The sequence below is a fragment of the Penaeus chinensis genome, chromosome 12, assembly GCF_019202785.1.
Source record: "Penaeus chinensis breed Huanghai No. 1 chromosome 12, ASM1920278v2, whole genome shotgun sequence".
Lineage (NCBI taxonomy): Eukaryota > Metazoa > Arthropoda > Malacostraca > Decapoda > Penaeidae > Penaeus > Penaeus chinensis.
In genome coordinates this window covers 3,758,280-3,774,911 of record NC_061830.1, presented here as the reverse complement: position 1 = coordinate 3,774,911, position 16,632 = coordinate 3,758,280, and the positions used below count along the sequence as shown (strand labels likewise).

Here is a 16,632-nt window from a genome sequence, read left to right as displayed (position 1 = left end):
CTTTCTAATCTCTTCTCTTTGTCTAGGTTTTGCCAACAAATCCGGTTATAACAGTCCAAAGTCAGCTAAAACTCCACACAGCAGATCTTTCCTTGATAGCAAGAGCCCTGGTCGAGGAAAGTCTCCAAGTTAGTATTTTTGTGTTTGTGTCATCAATTTAATTTTTTTGGCTAAATGTTGCAAGTACATAGATGAGCTTGCTTGCTTGCTTGTTTGCTTTTTTTTTTCTTCTTCTTCTTAAGATTTGTGATTATGAGATTAATTGTCTTTTTAGACCATTTTTTTGGGGGGGGAAGTAAGTTTATTAATCTGAATAGTAACATGCTTTACTCTTCAAATACTTTTAATTCATGTAAAGTTAAAGTCTCCTCCAATTGTTTGTTAGAAGCATTCTTCCGAGTCTCTTATATATTTTGACCCCCCTCCCCACCTAATCAGGCAGGTCCAAGTCGCCAGGTCGCAGGATTCCAAAGCTGACAGTTCGTGGTGCAGGACAGAAGACTCCCTCTCGCAAAACTCCCGCCACACCACATAACCAGCAAGACAGGTGGGTTTGAGGGTTTATTGTTTATTCCCCCCCCCCCCCCCCCCCTCCCTCCCTCTCTCTCTCTCTCTCTCTCTCTCTCTCTCTCTCTCTCTCTCTCTCTCTCTCTCTCTCTCTCTCTCTCTCTCTCTCTCTCTCTCTCTCTCTCTCTCTCTCTTTCTTCCCTGTTTTCTTTTCTACTCTTATCGTTTGATTTCTTTCATGTGTCCTTTCTTCGTATGTATTCTGTGTCAGATTATGCTGAATTCAAAATAAGGTGATGTTATTCCCAGGTATTGTTGTGGGTCTGTTGATGGAGGCCTTCTCTTACAGATTCATTCCAAACCGAAGTACCACAGATACGGAACGTTCTCACCACCTCTTGGTCACCAGCATGGAGGCTTCGGGAGGTGACAAGTCCACAGAGGAGGATGAAGTGTCCCTTCAGCAGGTTAAAGACCATTTTCATGTTGTTTTTATCATTATTCTCATCTCTTATATTCATATGTCCCAGTACAAAAGTGCAGATGCAGTAAAAAGTAAATCCATACGTATTTTAATAAAGTTTTGTCTGTTGCAATGGTTCTTATACTGGAAGTATTCTCTGGCTTAGCATTCTGCAATATGTAATGGTCTCGGAGTTATCTTAATACTATAGAGGCAGACCAAATTTACTTTTGACTTAATCTTAAACCATAAACTTAATGTTTATTTGAGAGTTATGCACTGACAAATGTTGTTTAAAATGGCTTTAATTTATTATTACTATTTTTTTTTTTTTTTTACATATAGATGGTCTCAGAAGCAGTTAGACACAAAGGAGTTAGTTACTAAGCCTCTCTAGCATTGCCCATTTACCCCAGTTCTTGAGTTTTATTCTATCACTGTTATTATTGTTAATGTCATTTTGATTGTGATAAGGATAACAACAGTAGTAGTAACAGTAATGATGATAATAGTAATAGAAATTAAAATTTTGTCCTAAAAATTCAAGGGATGGAGTAAATAGGTAAGATCAGGTAGATCTTGTAATTGACTCCTTGTTACAGGAGATTGTGGACATATCTGGCACCATCGAGTTAACATAAGAATTACTGAAGTAGTTTTGTGATTACTGTGTGAGATTTTTACATAGTATTTCTTCATACTATTATGAATTACCATCATCATTGTGATTATTTCTTATTTTATCCTGATGTGGCTTTTGTAGATGGAGCAGAATTAGTGATTTGAGATTTTAATTTAACCCAATGTCAACGGGCATGACGTGTACTTACATGCCATGCCCACTGTGAGTTACTTGTTTGATTGTTTTTACTCATACATGGCTACACTTGTAATAAGTCACCAATGAGCTAATTACGAGTAGTGCCTGTCTCACCCGTTTACCCTTTTCTTTGATTTATGAAAACATTTTACGTTATCTTATTTTGCTGTTACTAATGTTTATAACATTATAGGAATCATAATGTTTATAATAAAATTAACACTATCGATATTCATAGCACAAGTAAAAAATACATTTTTCCCACCAATTCAAATCACGTAAGGTCACAAGGTCTACTAATTGACTCCTTTGTGGCTAAGCACTAGCAGAGCCATCTATGTGCAGAGACATTTCACAAAAAAGATAGAAAATGAGCACAGCATTTTTTATTAATCTTCCCTGGCGGCATTGGCTTTTATGATTGTATGGATTTTCACAGCAGGTATTAGACATACAGATATCATTTTCTTGGCATTTTCATAGTGGCATCATAACTGTTAATAATTACATGTAAATAAGTAAAATTGGATAAAATAATATGAGACAGAGTCAATATTGTAATGTATAGTATTACTGTACAAGATAATGTATTGGTAGTTTAAAGTTTGTGGGTGTATATCATTATATAGAGTTTTTTAAAGACTATGGATATAACTGGTATTTCTTATTCTTAAGATAATGATAATCCAACTAAGAAAACGGATTTTTTTTATTATTATTATTATTATTTGTTGTTGTTGTTGTTGTTGGGCACAAAGGAATAGACAAAAGATTATTAAACAGTTGTTCATTACCACGATCTTGTATTTTGCTCAACAGAAGGAATATCAGGAAAAGATGACAGAGAACCTAAACGATGGGGTGGCACCTGAGTTGAGGGTTTTGTCATTTAAGAGCAAGGCACCACAAGCAAAAGAAGGTAATATTGAACTTACAGACAGAGTATATAGAGTAATGCAAGAGTGAATCACATGAATTATGTGCATCCTGTCTGTGGTTTGGCTGAATTTATGAATTTTAGTCGAGACAAAAGTTAGTGGGTGACTATGTAGCTGTGTGTGTATGTGTATGTGGACTTTTGATTGTTTGAAATTTGCTGTGAAAGTAGGCGTGTTTATTTTTTGGTATGTATTGAAAGGCGTATGTCTGTTATTTTTTAATTGTGTATATTTTAATAATTATTATTGTTGTTATTTTTTACATGAATTTCTCTTCATTTATGCTCTTTTTGAAATAGAGAATACATGGAAATTACACCACTTTTTGTATTAAAAGGTAAAAGATATCAAAAGATTCTGATAAGTAAGAATTGTCAATTTAAAAAATCATATAAGATGCAAAGTTCCTAAAGAAGACTGATGAATTATTTCTCTCAGGACATTTGAACAACCACAAAGTGCTGTACAGTGCCGGAAAACCCACTGTGCCCAAGGCTGCCACAACAAGACACATTCCCAACATGCCAGAAAAGGTTCTTGATGCCCCGGAACTTCTTGATGATTACTGTAAGTTTTAATCAGTCTTTTGTTAAGGACCTTTTATCCTTGTGATCATCATTGTTCCCATCAATTTAGGTACATAGTTGCATAGCCTGCATACCTGCATTGGTCCTTTTGTGATGCTGCAGGTATTTTGTTATGTTTTCCAATGGGACATGCATATACTGACTATTTTGAGTTTTAGGGAAAAGAGTTTTATAGGGAGGCAAGAGCAAGAACACAAATGTTGAAACTGCTGAGATTCTATATTGCTTAACCTTCAATTTTGTCTGTTTCTTGGGTAAGTCCCCCATTTAGTTGTAGCATTTTTTTTTTTTTTTTTTTTAACAATTGTTTCCTTCTCTTTTACTTGCTGGATCCAAGTGATGGGGATGTCATAAAAAACTGGATGAGGGGTGGATGATTGGAATGTGTTGTCATGGAAAAAATTTGCTGAGGGCCATTGTGACAGGAATGGCATGGCAGGCAGGACTGTTGCCAAGCAGAGGATGAAGGGGATGTCTCACCAGGAGTACACAGGCTTTTGGAGAGAGATTGACTCGGCAGGCTTACAGGAAGGGGTTTTGGTGATATTTCCAATGATAAATGAGGGTGGAATGTACCCTCTGAACCATGCCTAGGAAAGTGCTGACTACAAGGAGGACAGTAGACCATGTGCCTGTTACCTGCAGTTCAGGGTTTGTTGTGGTTTATAGAAAAAAATAGAAAAAACAAATAGCTCATTGTTACTTATTGTTACTGCTATTGTACAGTGTGAATGACCTGGAGAGATGATATGAGGTATACCAAATTAAAACCGTCTTTTATGCTCATGATATAGCATAAGAGATGACAAATATAGACCTTATAAAATGGCAGTACTGGATAAACATGTCTACAGGATAGGAACTAATAGCATTGCAAAGAGGAGTCAGGGAGGCTTTATACCATATTAGTGCTCATGTGGGCTGGGCCAGTAAGCTGCACACCCGGGAGAGACCCCACTCAAGTGAGTCAAATGCCCAGATTTTTGTATCTTTTCTGCATTTGTGCCAGAGCGAGGCACCAAGATCCACGCTAAGTTATGGAAACACGTTTGATATGCACTTTTATGCAGATTCAGAAGAAAAATGAGTAAGAGTTATACTTTTATTGTCTGAGGGAAATTATTCTGCTCTTTGAAAACTCATTTTGATGCCTTATCTCCCCTCCCCAAAGATCTTCACCTTCTTGACTGGAGTGTGAACAACCACTTGGCTGTAGCTCTGGGAAATTCAGTATATGTCTGGAATGCTGGCGATGGTTCCATTACCCCCCTGTGCCAGCTGGACGACCCCGACTATGTCTGCTCTCTGTCGTGGATTAAGGAAGGTTAGTTTAATTACTAGTTCATCTCTGTAAATATTTGTTTTATGTTGACAATGTTTTGAATGGAAATGTGAGTATTTAAAAGGGAAAAGTATTTAGCATATTCCTAGGGGCTTTAAGCCTTTAGACTTAGGAACTGCTTTGTGAAATGATGCATTTTCTCTTAAATATTTTTAACCAGTTGTTATAATTATAGTTCACTTTCTCTCTTTTCTCTCTTGATTGTAATTTGGTAATGCTTAAAAACAATAAAAATTGTTGAATAGTAATTCTGGAACTGAGTTGATTAATTAGTAGGTGTCAAAGTCCCCCCTTCCCCTCCCCCCCTCCCTGAAATCTGCATAGTTGCAGTGACATCTGGAAACACTTGTTTTATCTGCAAGTATTAACTATATCCATATTAGAACATCATAACTTCTTTAGAATCTACAAGTTGGATGTAAAATTCCTAAACTTGAAACAGGTAACTTAACAAAACACAAACCATCTTTTCTCACTGATGCACAATGACCTCAAATTTTCAGAAAAGTTAAAGTAGGTTTTTTCTCAGTGCCATCCACAACTAATATGACTCCTGTAAAATATCTCTAAACTTATTCGAAGTTATCACAGCAGAACATGATTCTGTATTACTTACTTGTCCTTAAAATACATGAAATTCCTAGTTCTATACATAAATTGTATAGTCCTATACAATTTATGTATAGGACTAGGAATTTCATACCTTGTATAGGACTATTTACCTTTTATTAGCAGTTTAAATTAAATCTTTCCTGCTGTAATTACATTTTTTTTCCACCTTCAGTGGATACAAAATATATATGTTTTAAGATTCTGAAACATTTAGTCACATAACATTTTTGTATTTTTATTTTATCAATTTTATTTATTTCTTTATTTATTTTTTAAGTTCAATATTCTTGTCTGCAAAACAGTGTTCAGAACATCACCATGTGATTAGAGATAATACATCTTCCTAAACTTACTTAATTTTAAACAAGATGAGTTTTCATATGAATGTACATGTATACACTTACACATTCACTTTCCCATTCCAACAAGGTAATGTGCTTGCCATTGGCAATAGCTCGGGTGTCACGCAACTCTGGGATGTTGCACAGCAGAAGCTTGTGCGCTCTATGGGTGGCCATGAGAGCCGTGTCACCACCCTTTCCTGGAACTCGTACATCCTCTCCTCCGGTTCACGCTTAGGACAGATTTTCCACCATGATGTCAGAGTGGCTGAACATCATGTGACAACCTTAGCTGGACATTCACAGGTAAATGAGGTTTGAGCCTGTACTCTGCAGGTTGTTTTTTGTTTTTGTAATTTTGATGGGACTCGGTAAATTTTATTTTTGCATGTAAAACAGTTGTATATTAGTCTGTATTATATTTTTGGCAGAATTGTGTATTTGTCAAATGCTAGTTTGGATTACAGTGTATTTCTCTATCAAATTCATTCTCTATCCAATACATTTGCAAAGCTGTACGAGAGATTTTTATACAGGGGTTTTATTACTCTGATTGCAAGGTTTCATATCATAGAGATCATGTAACAAAGATCTAAATGCTAAGCTTCATTTCATTTTTGAAATACAGACATAAACATTACCTATTTACTATTTTTATATTTAAAGACTGAATATTTAAATATGATTATAGTACTAGATTCACATATAAGATGAACAAAATAAGTGTTTGCAATTTCATTTTTCTTTCTTTCTTTCTTTTTTCTTTGTCTTCAGAGATAACCACTTTGAAATGAAAGATTTACCAAAAAATCAATACTTGCTTTCAGCAGTTCTGCATCTACATAGTAACTGCACACATGTACACTCATACCATTGTATTAATAGATTCTATCCCTTTATACAAAAGGAGGTCTGTGGTCTAAAGTGGTCTCCTGATGGGCGTTTGCTTGCCTCGGGTGGAAATGATAATCAGGTAAACATCTGGGATAGCATGAATACTACTCCAGTCCACACGCTAACTCAACATCAAGCCGCTGTCAAAGTAAGTTGACTGAAAAAAAAAATACGTTTTATATTTTATTATGATCTTACCTTTCCCTTACTTGTTAGATTTGTTGTAAGACTATGGTGTATATAATGGTGGTGTCCCTATGTACCTAATGTGCCAGATTTTCAAATATTTGCAAGATTGCAGTTCCATTTCTATGTATTGTTCTATAAGTATTATGAAGTAGATTATTTAAGCTTTTCTGTGCTGTATGTTGACAATTTCACGTTCCAGGCTGTAGCTTGGTGTCCGTGGCAGAACAATCTCCTTGCAACGGGTGGAGGGACAGCTGACCGAACCATCAGATTGTGGAACTGCACAACTGGAATTTGTCTTAAAGATACCACAACTAATTCTCAGGTTAGTTTGATATTGTTATGCGTGAAGAAATGATTGTGGGTTAATTTTTTCTTTAATTTTTCCCTTTTCCTTTTTATTCGATGGAATGATTTTTTAATTTGGTGTCTTAATCTTTTATTTATGTATTATTTTTTTTCTTTCTTTGTTTCCCTCCCCCTTTTTTATTTTATTTTTTTTAGTTTCTTGTCATTGTAAAATGCAAATATAGTCCATGATTGTTTTAAAAGTATTATTTTGAAGTCTAGATGGAGCAGAATTTATTAGCAGGGCTGCTTCATACAACAAAATGAGGTGAAATGCTAGTACTAGTAAATTTGCATAATATATCTTTTCCTGAATAGGTAATTGTGACATGAATGAATCACAGTCAAACCCTGTCAAGTACATTTCTTATGCTGTGAAGATATTTATTCTCATTCATACCTTTTTTCATATTTTTCTCTTGTTAGAAGAGCAACATATATTAGATAGCTATATAATGATTACTTTTAAAATTAGGATCTATCTGTTTATTCTTTTTTTTTTTTCTATATATTCTTTATATTTTTTTATTTAATTATTTTTTATCATTGTTTTATTATTATTTGATTTTTGTTATTTTTTATCATTGTTTTATTATTATTATTATTATAATTATTATTCCTTTTTTTGGTGATGATCTTAATGAATCACAGACTGAAAAACAGAAGTTCAGAGTAATTGTTGTGATGTGGGCTATAATTGTCACTGATTGATTGATCTTGCAAGGCTGTAACTTGAGAGCTGTAAGGCTGTTGGAGCAACTCTGGCCCACACTCACCATGGCACATATAGATGTCATCAGCCTTAATTGGGTTCATAACAGATGATAATATTTTGTCTATTATTGTTTCTCAGTAGTATGGTGGTTAAATATTTTCACAGATACATGAACATTAAAAGTTAGGTTTAATGACTGGATACTAATTTATTTGTATATTTATTTAGGTGTCATCCATTGTTTGGTCGGCACACTACAAAGAGTTCATATCTGGCCATGGATTCTCTAATAATCAGCTAACCATCTGGAAATACCCAACTATGGCAAAGGTGGCTGACCTCACAGGTAAGTTGCATCAATATCTATTACTCTTTTGACTTTTATCTATGGATTTATTTTACCTTTTTTTTTAAATAGTGATGTCATGAATATTACTGCTCCAGATTTTAGGAAAATTAATTAGAACTCTTCCATACAATTCTTTAACATAATTTTTTATGTCATATCCATTTTTTGTTATCACTAATTTCCCCTCATTATTAAACAAGAGTACATTGATACACATTCTGCATTTTAAATCTAAACAAAACCTCTCATTATTATCTAAAGTATTTTCAAGAACATTGACTAAAATCCCAGTTGCCTCCCTCTACAGGTCACACTGGCAGAGTACTGGAGTTGTGTGTGTCTCCTGATGGTCAGATGGTAGTGAGTGCAGCAGCTGACGAGACCATCCGGATGTGGAAATGCTGGGCCATGGACAAAAAGGACAAGAAACAGGCCGATGCAAACAAAGGCCATCCAATATCCATGCTTGCTCAAACCATTCGATAAATTTTATGGTCATGTCAGCCTTCCACCTCTTTCCTCTGTTTTTCTTTTACTTTATTTTTATTATTGATAGGTCCATCATAGGGATTTCTTTTTTACATTCCTAAACAATCGCCTGCCTGTGATAAGTGGGTGTTGTTTGAATTCCTCTTTGCAAAATGTGATTTAAGTGCATTTGTAAAACATTAGGAATGAATGTACAGAATCTCAAGTTCATTATCAAAATCTATATCTCTTCAACTTTTAAATGTGTTCATGGGAGATATGATGTGATTTTCTTCTCAATTTTTATTCTTGTAACTTGGGTTCATTCTTTAATATTTTGTATTAAATGTGAAATGAATGTGACTTGCATCTTTGTTATAAGAACTGCTAGATGTTTTGTAATTGTCAGGAATCTACCATTTCTGCCTTTATCTATGGTAGACTTTTCATGTATTGGAAGTTCTCCATCCATAAGACATGTAATATTTAGATACCAATGATTTTATTCCTCAAAACCAGAGATGGTAGAAGTCTCAAAGCGTTCCATAATTTCTTGCAGCTGTAAATATACTTTTCTATTACCTATATAATATATAAGCTTTAACAGGAATAAATTTTCAGTGATTCATGTGTGTCTGGTTAATGTATCATTATCAGACATTTTTTTACAGATATAGTGTAGAATCAATTGCACAGATCATAGTACATTGGTTGCCAGTACTTCCAAAGAACAGCCTCCTTTGTTTCTGTGCAATATGCCTTCTTAATTACTGTAGCACTATTTTTATGGCTTGAAATAAATATCACTTTCTTTCAGTGTCTTTTATTTATGTATTGGGTTATTTGAGTGATAGGGTCAAACTTAAATAAGTATGCTCGGATTCATTCAAGACTTTGTGTGTGTGTGTGTGTGTGTGTGTGTGTGTGTGTGTGTGTGTGTGTGTGTGTGTGTGTGTGTGTGTGTGTGTGTGTGTGTGTGTGTGTGTGTGTGTGTGTGTGTGTGTGTGTGTGTGTGTGTGTGTGTGTGTGTGTGTGTGTGTGTGTGTGTGTGTGTGTGTGTGTGTGTGTGTGTGTGTGTGTGTGTGTGTGTGTGTGTGTGTGTGTGTGTGTGTGTGTGTGTGTGTGTGTGTGTGTGTGTGTGTGTGTGTGTGTGTGTGTGTGTGTGTGTGTGTGTGTGTGTGTGTGTGTGTGTGTGTGTGTGTGTATTTTTTTTTTTTTTTTTTTTTTTTTTTTTTTTAAAGTATAGTGACCCTTCATAACAGGATAAAAAAAAGTCAACTATTCAGGTGTATTTAAAAAAAAGTCTAACACAGGGAAAAGAGCTACAGCTACATTATAAGACCATTTTTCTTGAATATGAGAAAATGAAAATGTCATATTCCAATATTGCCTGAAGTATCCAGATACATGCTTTCCCACTGGCATGGTAGATTTGGGTTAAAGCATCAAGTAAAAAATATATGGAATTACCAGGCTATTTAATTTCACTTTTTGAAGTATACTGTCTTTTCTTCTTTTAATCTGAGGAGGGTATTTTAAACTTTTCTTCTGGTGAACAAGTAATAAAATTAGATTTTGTAAGGCTTGATTTTTTTGTTTGACAGTCACATAATTTTTCAGTTTGGGAACCCTTTAGTGGTAGAAAAAAACAAATTCTTTGTGAGCCTTTCTTGTTTATATTCTAACCTAACCTGAACTAACTGACTTGTTCTAAACCTCTCAAATAAACAGCCAGAAGTGAAGAGCTAACGTGAGTATTGTCTTCTAGTTGGATGAATACATTTGATTATGAATGAGGGAGTATTTTCTTACTATCTTCCTTGAGAATGAAGACTACAAATTCTCTATCACTATAAAATAAAGAAAAAGAAAGAAAAGATAAAGACCTCAATCAAAATAACTGCATATTCTAGCTTGTTTTTCTTGGGTTTTTTGATCTATCACCTGCTATGACTATTGTCTTGACAGAAGTGAAAAATGTCTGGTGTGCTTGACCCATCTGTGAGACACTAAAAGGCTCATTACATTAGTAAATCGGACCAGTGTTGGCTGCAGGAAGAAGGCAGTGCTGTTTTTCACGTGCCCCCCCAATCCCTTGACCGTTGTTGTCGTGGGGGGGCTTAGGAGGCGGAGACCGTTTCTCTCCCCAACATACTCCAGGCTTATCATGGCCAACAATGAATAACCATTAACTATTAACCATACCATTATTAGAGGCAATGAGGCTTGCCTCTTCATCAAATAGCTCCACCAATTCAAACTCGCCCGATTCCCTGACCCCAGGCTCTCCTTTGACCACGGCTCTGAACACTACAACTAATACCCCCTCCTCAAAGCCGACTAGTACAGTATCCACCCTAATCAACACCCCAGGAGACATTTCTACTCCCAACATGCTCAACTTCAACAACTATACCCCCACAACCTTCTTCATCAACTACCCCATCCTCCCTTATTACTACCTTACAACCTTATTGTCCACCTCCCCATAACACTACCTCCCTCAACACTACTCCCTCTTCCACATGCCCCTGTCCCAACATACTCCAGGCTTATCATGGCCAACAATGAATAACCATTAACCATTAACCATTAACCATACCATTATTAGAGACAATGAGGCTTGCCTCTTCATCAAATAGCTCCACCAATTCAAACTTGCCCGATTCCCTGACCCCAGGCTCTCCTTTGACCACGGCTCTGAACACTACAACTAATACCCCCTCCTCAATGCCGACTAGTACAGTATCCACCCTAATCAACACCCCAGGAGACATTTCTACTCCCAACATGCTCAACTTCAACAACTATACCCCCACAACCTTCTTCATCAACTACCCCATCCTTCCTTATTACTACCTTATAACCTTATTGTCCACCTCCCCATAACATTACCTCCCTCAACACTACTCCCTCTTCCACATGCCCCTGTCCTTCTACTACCCCCATCTCTACAAAATTCTTAAATAATCTATAGCCCAGCCAAATGGGACCGATTTTTCGTGATCCCTCCCACACTTTCTGCTTTGACAACCTGTTTTCATTCCTCAAATGCATATACATCCTTCACTTGATCTAACCCCTATACATTACCTTACCCAACCTTAACCCATTTACTCGTCAATTCCTTTGCCCAACTTTGACAACTAATCACTAACTCAAGCACCCTTCACTACCATTTACTATAGTGTTACATGACCTTAGATTTCTAGCACATTTATTTTGCTTTTAACCATTAACCATTAACCATAACTATGGTTTTCAGTCATTTGTAGAAAGCTGCTTGAAATATAGTTATTTGGCTGATGCAGCAGTTAACCATGAATCTCAGAATATATAATAGGAACTTTATATTTATCTGTTTTTCTTCAAACAACATTAATATCTAAACTACCTGCATTTTATTTTCTTGAAAATAAAAATACTCTAACAATTTTGATTTGAAAATGATCCCTCATGCAATTTAGACCTTAGAGAAGCTATAGTTACCATATATATAAAATATATAGAATCTATTAAAGGGTTAAAGAGAGAGGATAATGGACATGCTAAATTAGATTACAGTGATGAGTCACTGGTAATGAAAAAACATCAATCAGACAACAAAAAACAATTCTTTGTGTATTATTCTCCAATTTTGTGATATGAAATTAAGGGGAGCAATTGATTGTTTTAACCATAATCCTTAATTTACTGATAATGAAAGAAAAAAATATTGCCTATCTCCAAGGGCAGCAACTTCACATGACCCTTGCATTGTCTTGCAGTGTGTTTGTAAACTTTAGAGACAGAAAAAATAGAAAGGGATGCAAGAGAGAAGGAGAGGAGCGATGGGGATAGTATTAATAGAGAAATAGAAAGGGATTGGGGTTGATTTTAAACACATGCTTTTTGTATGGAAGAGGAATAGAAAAAAAAAATGGGGAGGAAATATATGAAAGAAAGAAGAGATAGAAAAAAGGTATAATTTATTTCAAGATGGTATCGTGTAGCACAGGAATGGCAGATATTTAAATGACATCACCAATATGGTAAGTTTATTTAGCAATGCAATTCATAACTATACATACAAAATATATAAATCCATACAGGGAAATAAAAATGAAAAAACAAATAAACAAATATAAATTAATATCTGGATCAAAACAATTAATAAACAATTAAAATAATCATAATACACACTTGCAATATATGTGCAGACACCTTTGACTACACTCTACATCATATTAACTTTCTATGGTGAATCAACATTATGGAAACATATCAAAGTGCCTTTTTTTTTTATCATATTACACTTTGATTAATAAACAAGCTTAATTGATACTTGGCATTCTGAAAGCTGGCGGTGCAATAATATCAATAATTTTCTTTTCATACTTAGGGAAATGGTTGGTAGATCTCTTAACAGTCAGTGATATCTAAGGACATTCCAGTGTATAAGACTGATGGGTGAATTTGGTTTTCTTTTCGCTGATGATAATGAAAATGAAATTAGAAAAAACGAATGGTGGTGACGGTAATTATAAGTAGGATAATAATAATGATAAAGATGTTAATAACAACAGTCATAACAATTAGGATGATAATACGTTATAGACACGAACATTACTATCGTTATTATCATCATCATAATTAACATTATTATTATGATGCCCACCAATCTCTTGCTCGTTGTTGTCATAGGGGGGGGGGGGGGTAGGAGATGGGGCCTGAGACCTAATGTAGATATCACCCTTGCCTTGGACCTTCGCCCGAGTCTTAGCTATTGTTTGCATGGGCATTTCTTCTCCTCCTTTCTTTTTCTTTCTCTTCTCCATCCCCTTCTTCTATTCACCTATCCTAATCGTCAACTCAATTTTACCCTTTTCGCCACAATACTTTATCATATTGCTATATGACCTTTGATATCTGGGACATTTATTTGTTTTGACCATTAATCATTCTGCATATCCACAAACATTGCCTTATTGAATAATAATAAAAATAACAATGATAACACTTCATTACCTGGGGGCGTCGCCCCCAAGCGCCACCCTGTCGCTATATTTTGAATGCGCCGCTGATAACCTTAGATGTTGGAGCGGCAGAAAATTTTCAATGAATAATAAAGATTATTATAACTATTGCTTTTATTACCGTCTCACCATCACATCATAATCATCCTTTTTATCATTATCCTCATTTTTATTATTATTATAATTTGTTACTATCATTATCATTTTTTATCCTTATTATCATTGTTATTACTTTTATCATTATTATCATCATCATTACTGTGTTACCATTATCATTATTATTAATTAATCACTACGATTATCATCATCACCATCATCACTGACAATTATCATTATTATTGCTATCATTATCAGCTTTATCATTATTATTGTTCTTCTTCTTCTTATTATAACTATTACCATTATCAATTTTATTATTACAATAATGATAATAATAATAACAATAATAATAATAATTATTATCATTATTTAGAATATTCCTGTCATTATTAATATCATCATCATTATATTAATAATAATTAATATTATCATTATCATCAAGAATCTTTCTATCAAGTGCCTAACACACATACATAAGTGAAGTGATTATGAAGACCATAACCCTATGTGCAAAAGCTCTGAACACTTAAGAATTTCTTTTTATCTTTCTTCTTCTTCCTCTTCCTCTTTTATTCCTTTTTTGCTTTTCTTCTTTGTCAATCTGAATAACGTCATCAAAAAAGGATATAAAACCAGTACGCCATATTGAAGATCAAAAAGATAACAACAACCGAAGTGTGTGAATAAGTAATAGCTCTTTCGGCAAGATTTTTTTTCCTGATCCATTTGCTGCTCATGTCTGGAGGTTGTAATCGAACCTGGAGGAGAGGTGTGTGGAAAGTGATTAGATTTATTGTTATTTTATTTTATTTATTATATTTTTGTCTTGGTATTGTAAAATTGAAGTCACTCCCCTAACCCGCGATTTGTTTTTGTCTGTTTCTTCTGGATTAACTCTCTCTCTCTCTCTCTCTCTCTCTCTCTCTCTCTCTCTCTCTCTCTCTCTCTCTCTCTCTCTCTCTCTCTCTCTCTCTCTCTCTCTCTCTCTCTCTCTCTCTCTCTCTCTCTCTCTCTCTCTCTCTCTCTCTCTCTCTCTCTCTCTCTCTCTCTCTCTCTCTCTCTCTCTCTCTCTCCTAGCCCTTTGCTCTCGCTTTTCTTCCTCTCTCCCACTTTTTTTCTTTCATCATTTCTCTCTCCCCCTCTCCCTTTCTCCCACCCGCACACACTCTCTCTCTCTCTCCTTTCCCTCCCCTCTCTTTCCCTCTTACTCCCGTCCCACCCTTCCCTATCCCTCACCTACCCTTACTTGCCCTTCCCTTCCCTCCACACCCTTCCTTTCCCTTTCCCTTTTCGCTCTCCTCTACTCCCCTCCTTTCTCCTATCCTCCCCCTCCCCTCCCCTTTACTTCTCCCCCCTCCTACCCTCTCCTCCCTCCCTTTCTCTCCTCTCCTCTCCTCCCCTCCCTAACTACTTACCTTATTATCACCAATGCCAGCCACCATCAGCGTCTTGGGATTATTGTGAAGAATATCCAGGACAGTGTGCCAGATGATGATGACGAACGTGAGGATAATGCAGAACAGAAGCCAAATATCCACCATCTTAAAGTACGATGTCTTAGGAAGGGCTGCGGACACCTGTAGGAAAAAAAAAAAACAAAAAACGAGAGAGAGAGAGAGAGAGAGAGAGAGAGAGAGAGAGAGAGAGAGAGAGAGAGAGAGAGAGAGAGAGAGAGAGAGAGAGAGAGAGAGAGAGAGAGAGGGGTAAATGAAAGATCGTCAATGGACAAAAAGAAAAAAAAAGTGCGTAACAATAAAAAAAGTAAAAGACCGTTACAGCCCCCCCCCCCCAAAAAAAAAAAAATGAGAGAAAAAAAGGTGTGAAACCGTTTAATGGACGCCAGGGGGTGCATTTATCACCTCCTGTCCATCTTTAATGACTAACGTAATGGGCTGTTGCGTAATGGGCTGATAGGATGGTTCAATAGGTTATTCATGGGTAATTTGGATGAGATCTTGAAGACCCTGGCCCCTTGTGCCTTGAGGTCGATGTTGCATGAATTTTGCAATGGTCCCCGCTCGTACTCATTTATTCAGGGTTACTTAAAGATTATATTCAATCGTTTAACTATATTATGTAGCGTAATCTTTCATTCTAAATATTCTTATTGTGTGCTTCATTGCTTGTATATTTGTTGCACATATACAGAGTAATATGATCCCTTTGTTATTTATTGTAGACAACTTGGTGATGTTTTACAATAAGCAATTTAAATAGAGGAAATTCTTTCGCCTAATTTTGTTACGATAAACAAATGTATATGGCTTGGAGGCAATACAAAAATACAATTTCCCCATTTCGATTTTTTTTCCCAAGCACACACACACACACACACACACACACACACACACACACACACACACACACACACACACACACACACACGCGCGCGCGCACGCCAAACTATCACTATTATTTAACTGCATTTCATTCACATGTTTTGGATAGATATATATATATATATGTGTGTATGTATGTATGTATGTATGTATGTATGTATGTGTGTGTGTGTGTGTGTGTGTGTGTGTGTGTGTGTGTGCACACGCGCGCGCGCACACAACCGCACGTGGGTGTTAGATGTGCTTATCAACGACCACCTATCCATCTACATAACATGTATAACAAATCCTTAATAACTGTCAACATGATAATTGTATTACAACTACTACCGCTCGCCGAATGATATATCATTACTTTCGGTCATAAGCACATTACAATTTGATCCAGGTTCTCAAACTACCTACACTTTGTACAATCTCTTTACAGACAATAAAAACGTCACACTCACAAATGAGCCACAAATCACCCGCGGTCATTCATCTCGTCCCAAAGTTGTTTAGATATACCTTCGCAACGAACTGTTATTACTGCGACAAATTTATCGCGGCCGAGTTGATGATGAAAGTACCCGAAGTGATGTGATTTGTTTGTCTTCTGTCTTTCCT

At 35.8% G+C, this 16,632-nt stretch overlaps 2 protein-coding genes across 3 annotated transcripts in view; one reads left to right on the top strand and one right to left on the bottom strand.

The window, feature by feature from the left end:
- LOC125031122 (cell division cycle protein 20 homolog) overlaps positions 1-9,387 on the top strand; it is a 12,281-nt gene extending 2,894 nt beyond the window's left edge. For both annotated transcript variants that reach the window (XM_047621636.1, XM_047621637.1), the window contains exons 3-13: positions 27-128; positions 439-547; positions 857-974; positions 2,610-2,709; positions 3,167-3,295; positions 4,487-4,639; positions 5,699-5,916; positions 6,518-6,652; positions 6,893-7,018; positions 7,985-8,102; positions 8,413-9,387. In XM_047621636.1, coding sequence (XP_047477592.1) covers positions 27-128; positions 439-547; positions 857-974; positions 2,610-2,709; positions 3,167-3,295; positions 4,487-4,639; positions 5,699-5,916; positions 6,518-6,652; positions 6,893-7,018; positions 7,985-8,102; positions 8,413-8,591 — 1,487 coding nt within the window. In that variant the 3' untranslated portion in view covers positions 8,592-9,387. The remainder of the gene's footprint in view (positions 1-26; positions 129-438; positions 548-856; positions 975-2,609; positions 2,710-3,166; positions 3,296-4,486; positions 4,640-5,698; positions 5,917-6,517; positions 6,653-6,892; positions 7,019-7,984; positions 8,103-8,412) is intronic.
- The window catches only part of LOC125031344 (glycine receptor subunit beta-like), an 11,662-nt gene continuing 4,105 nt past the window's right edge, over positions 9,076-16,632 (bottom strand). The window contains exons 4-6 of the mRNA XM_047622051.1: positions 15,572-15,710; positions 15,103-15,254; positions 9,076-9,132 (exon numbers count right to left, since the gene is read on the bottom strand). Coding sequence (XP_047478007.1) covers positions 9,076-9,132; positions 15,103-15,254; positions 15,572-15,710 — 348 coding nt within the window. The remainder of the gene's footprint in view (positions 9,133-15,102; positions 15,255-15,571; positions 15,711-16,632) is intronic.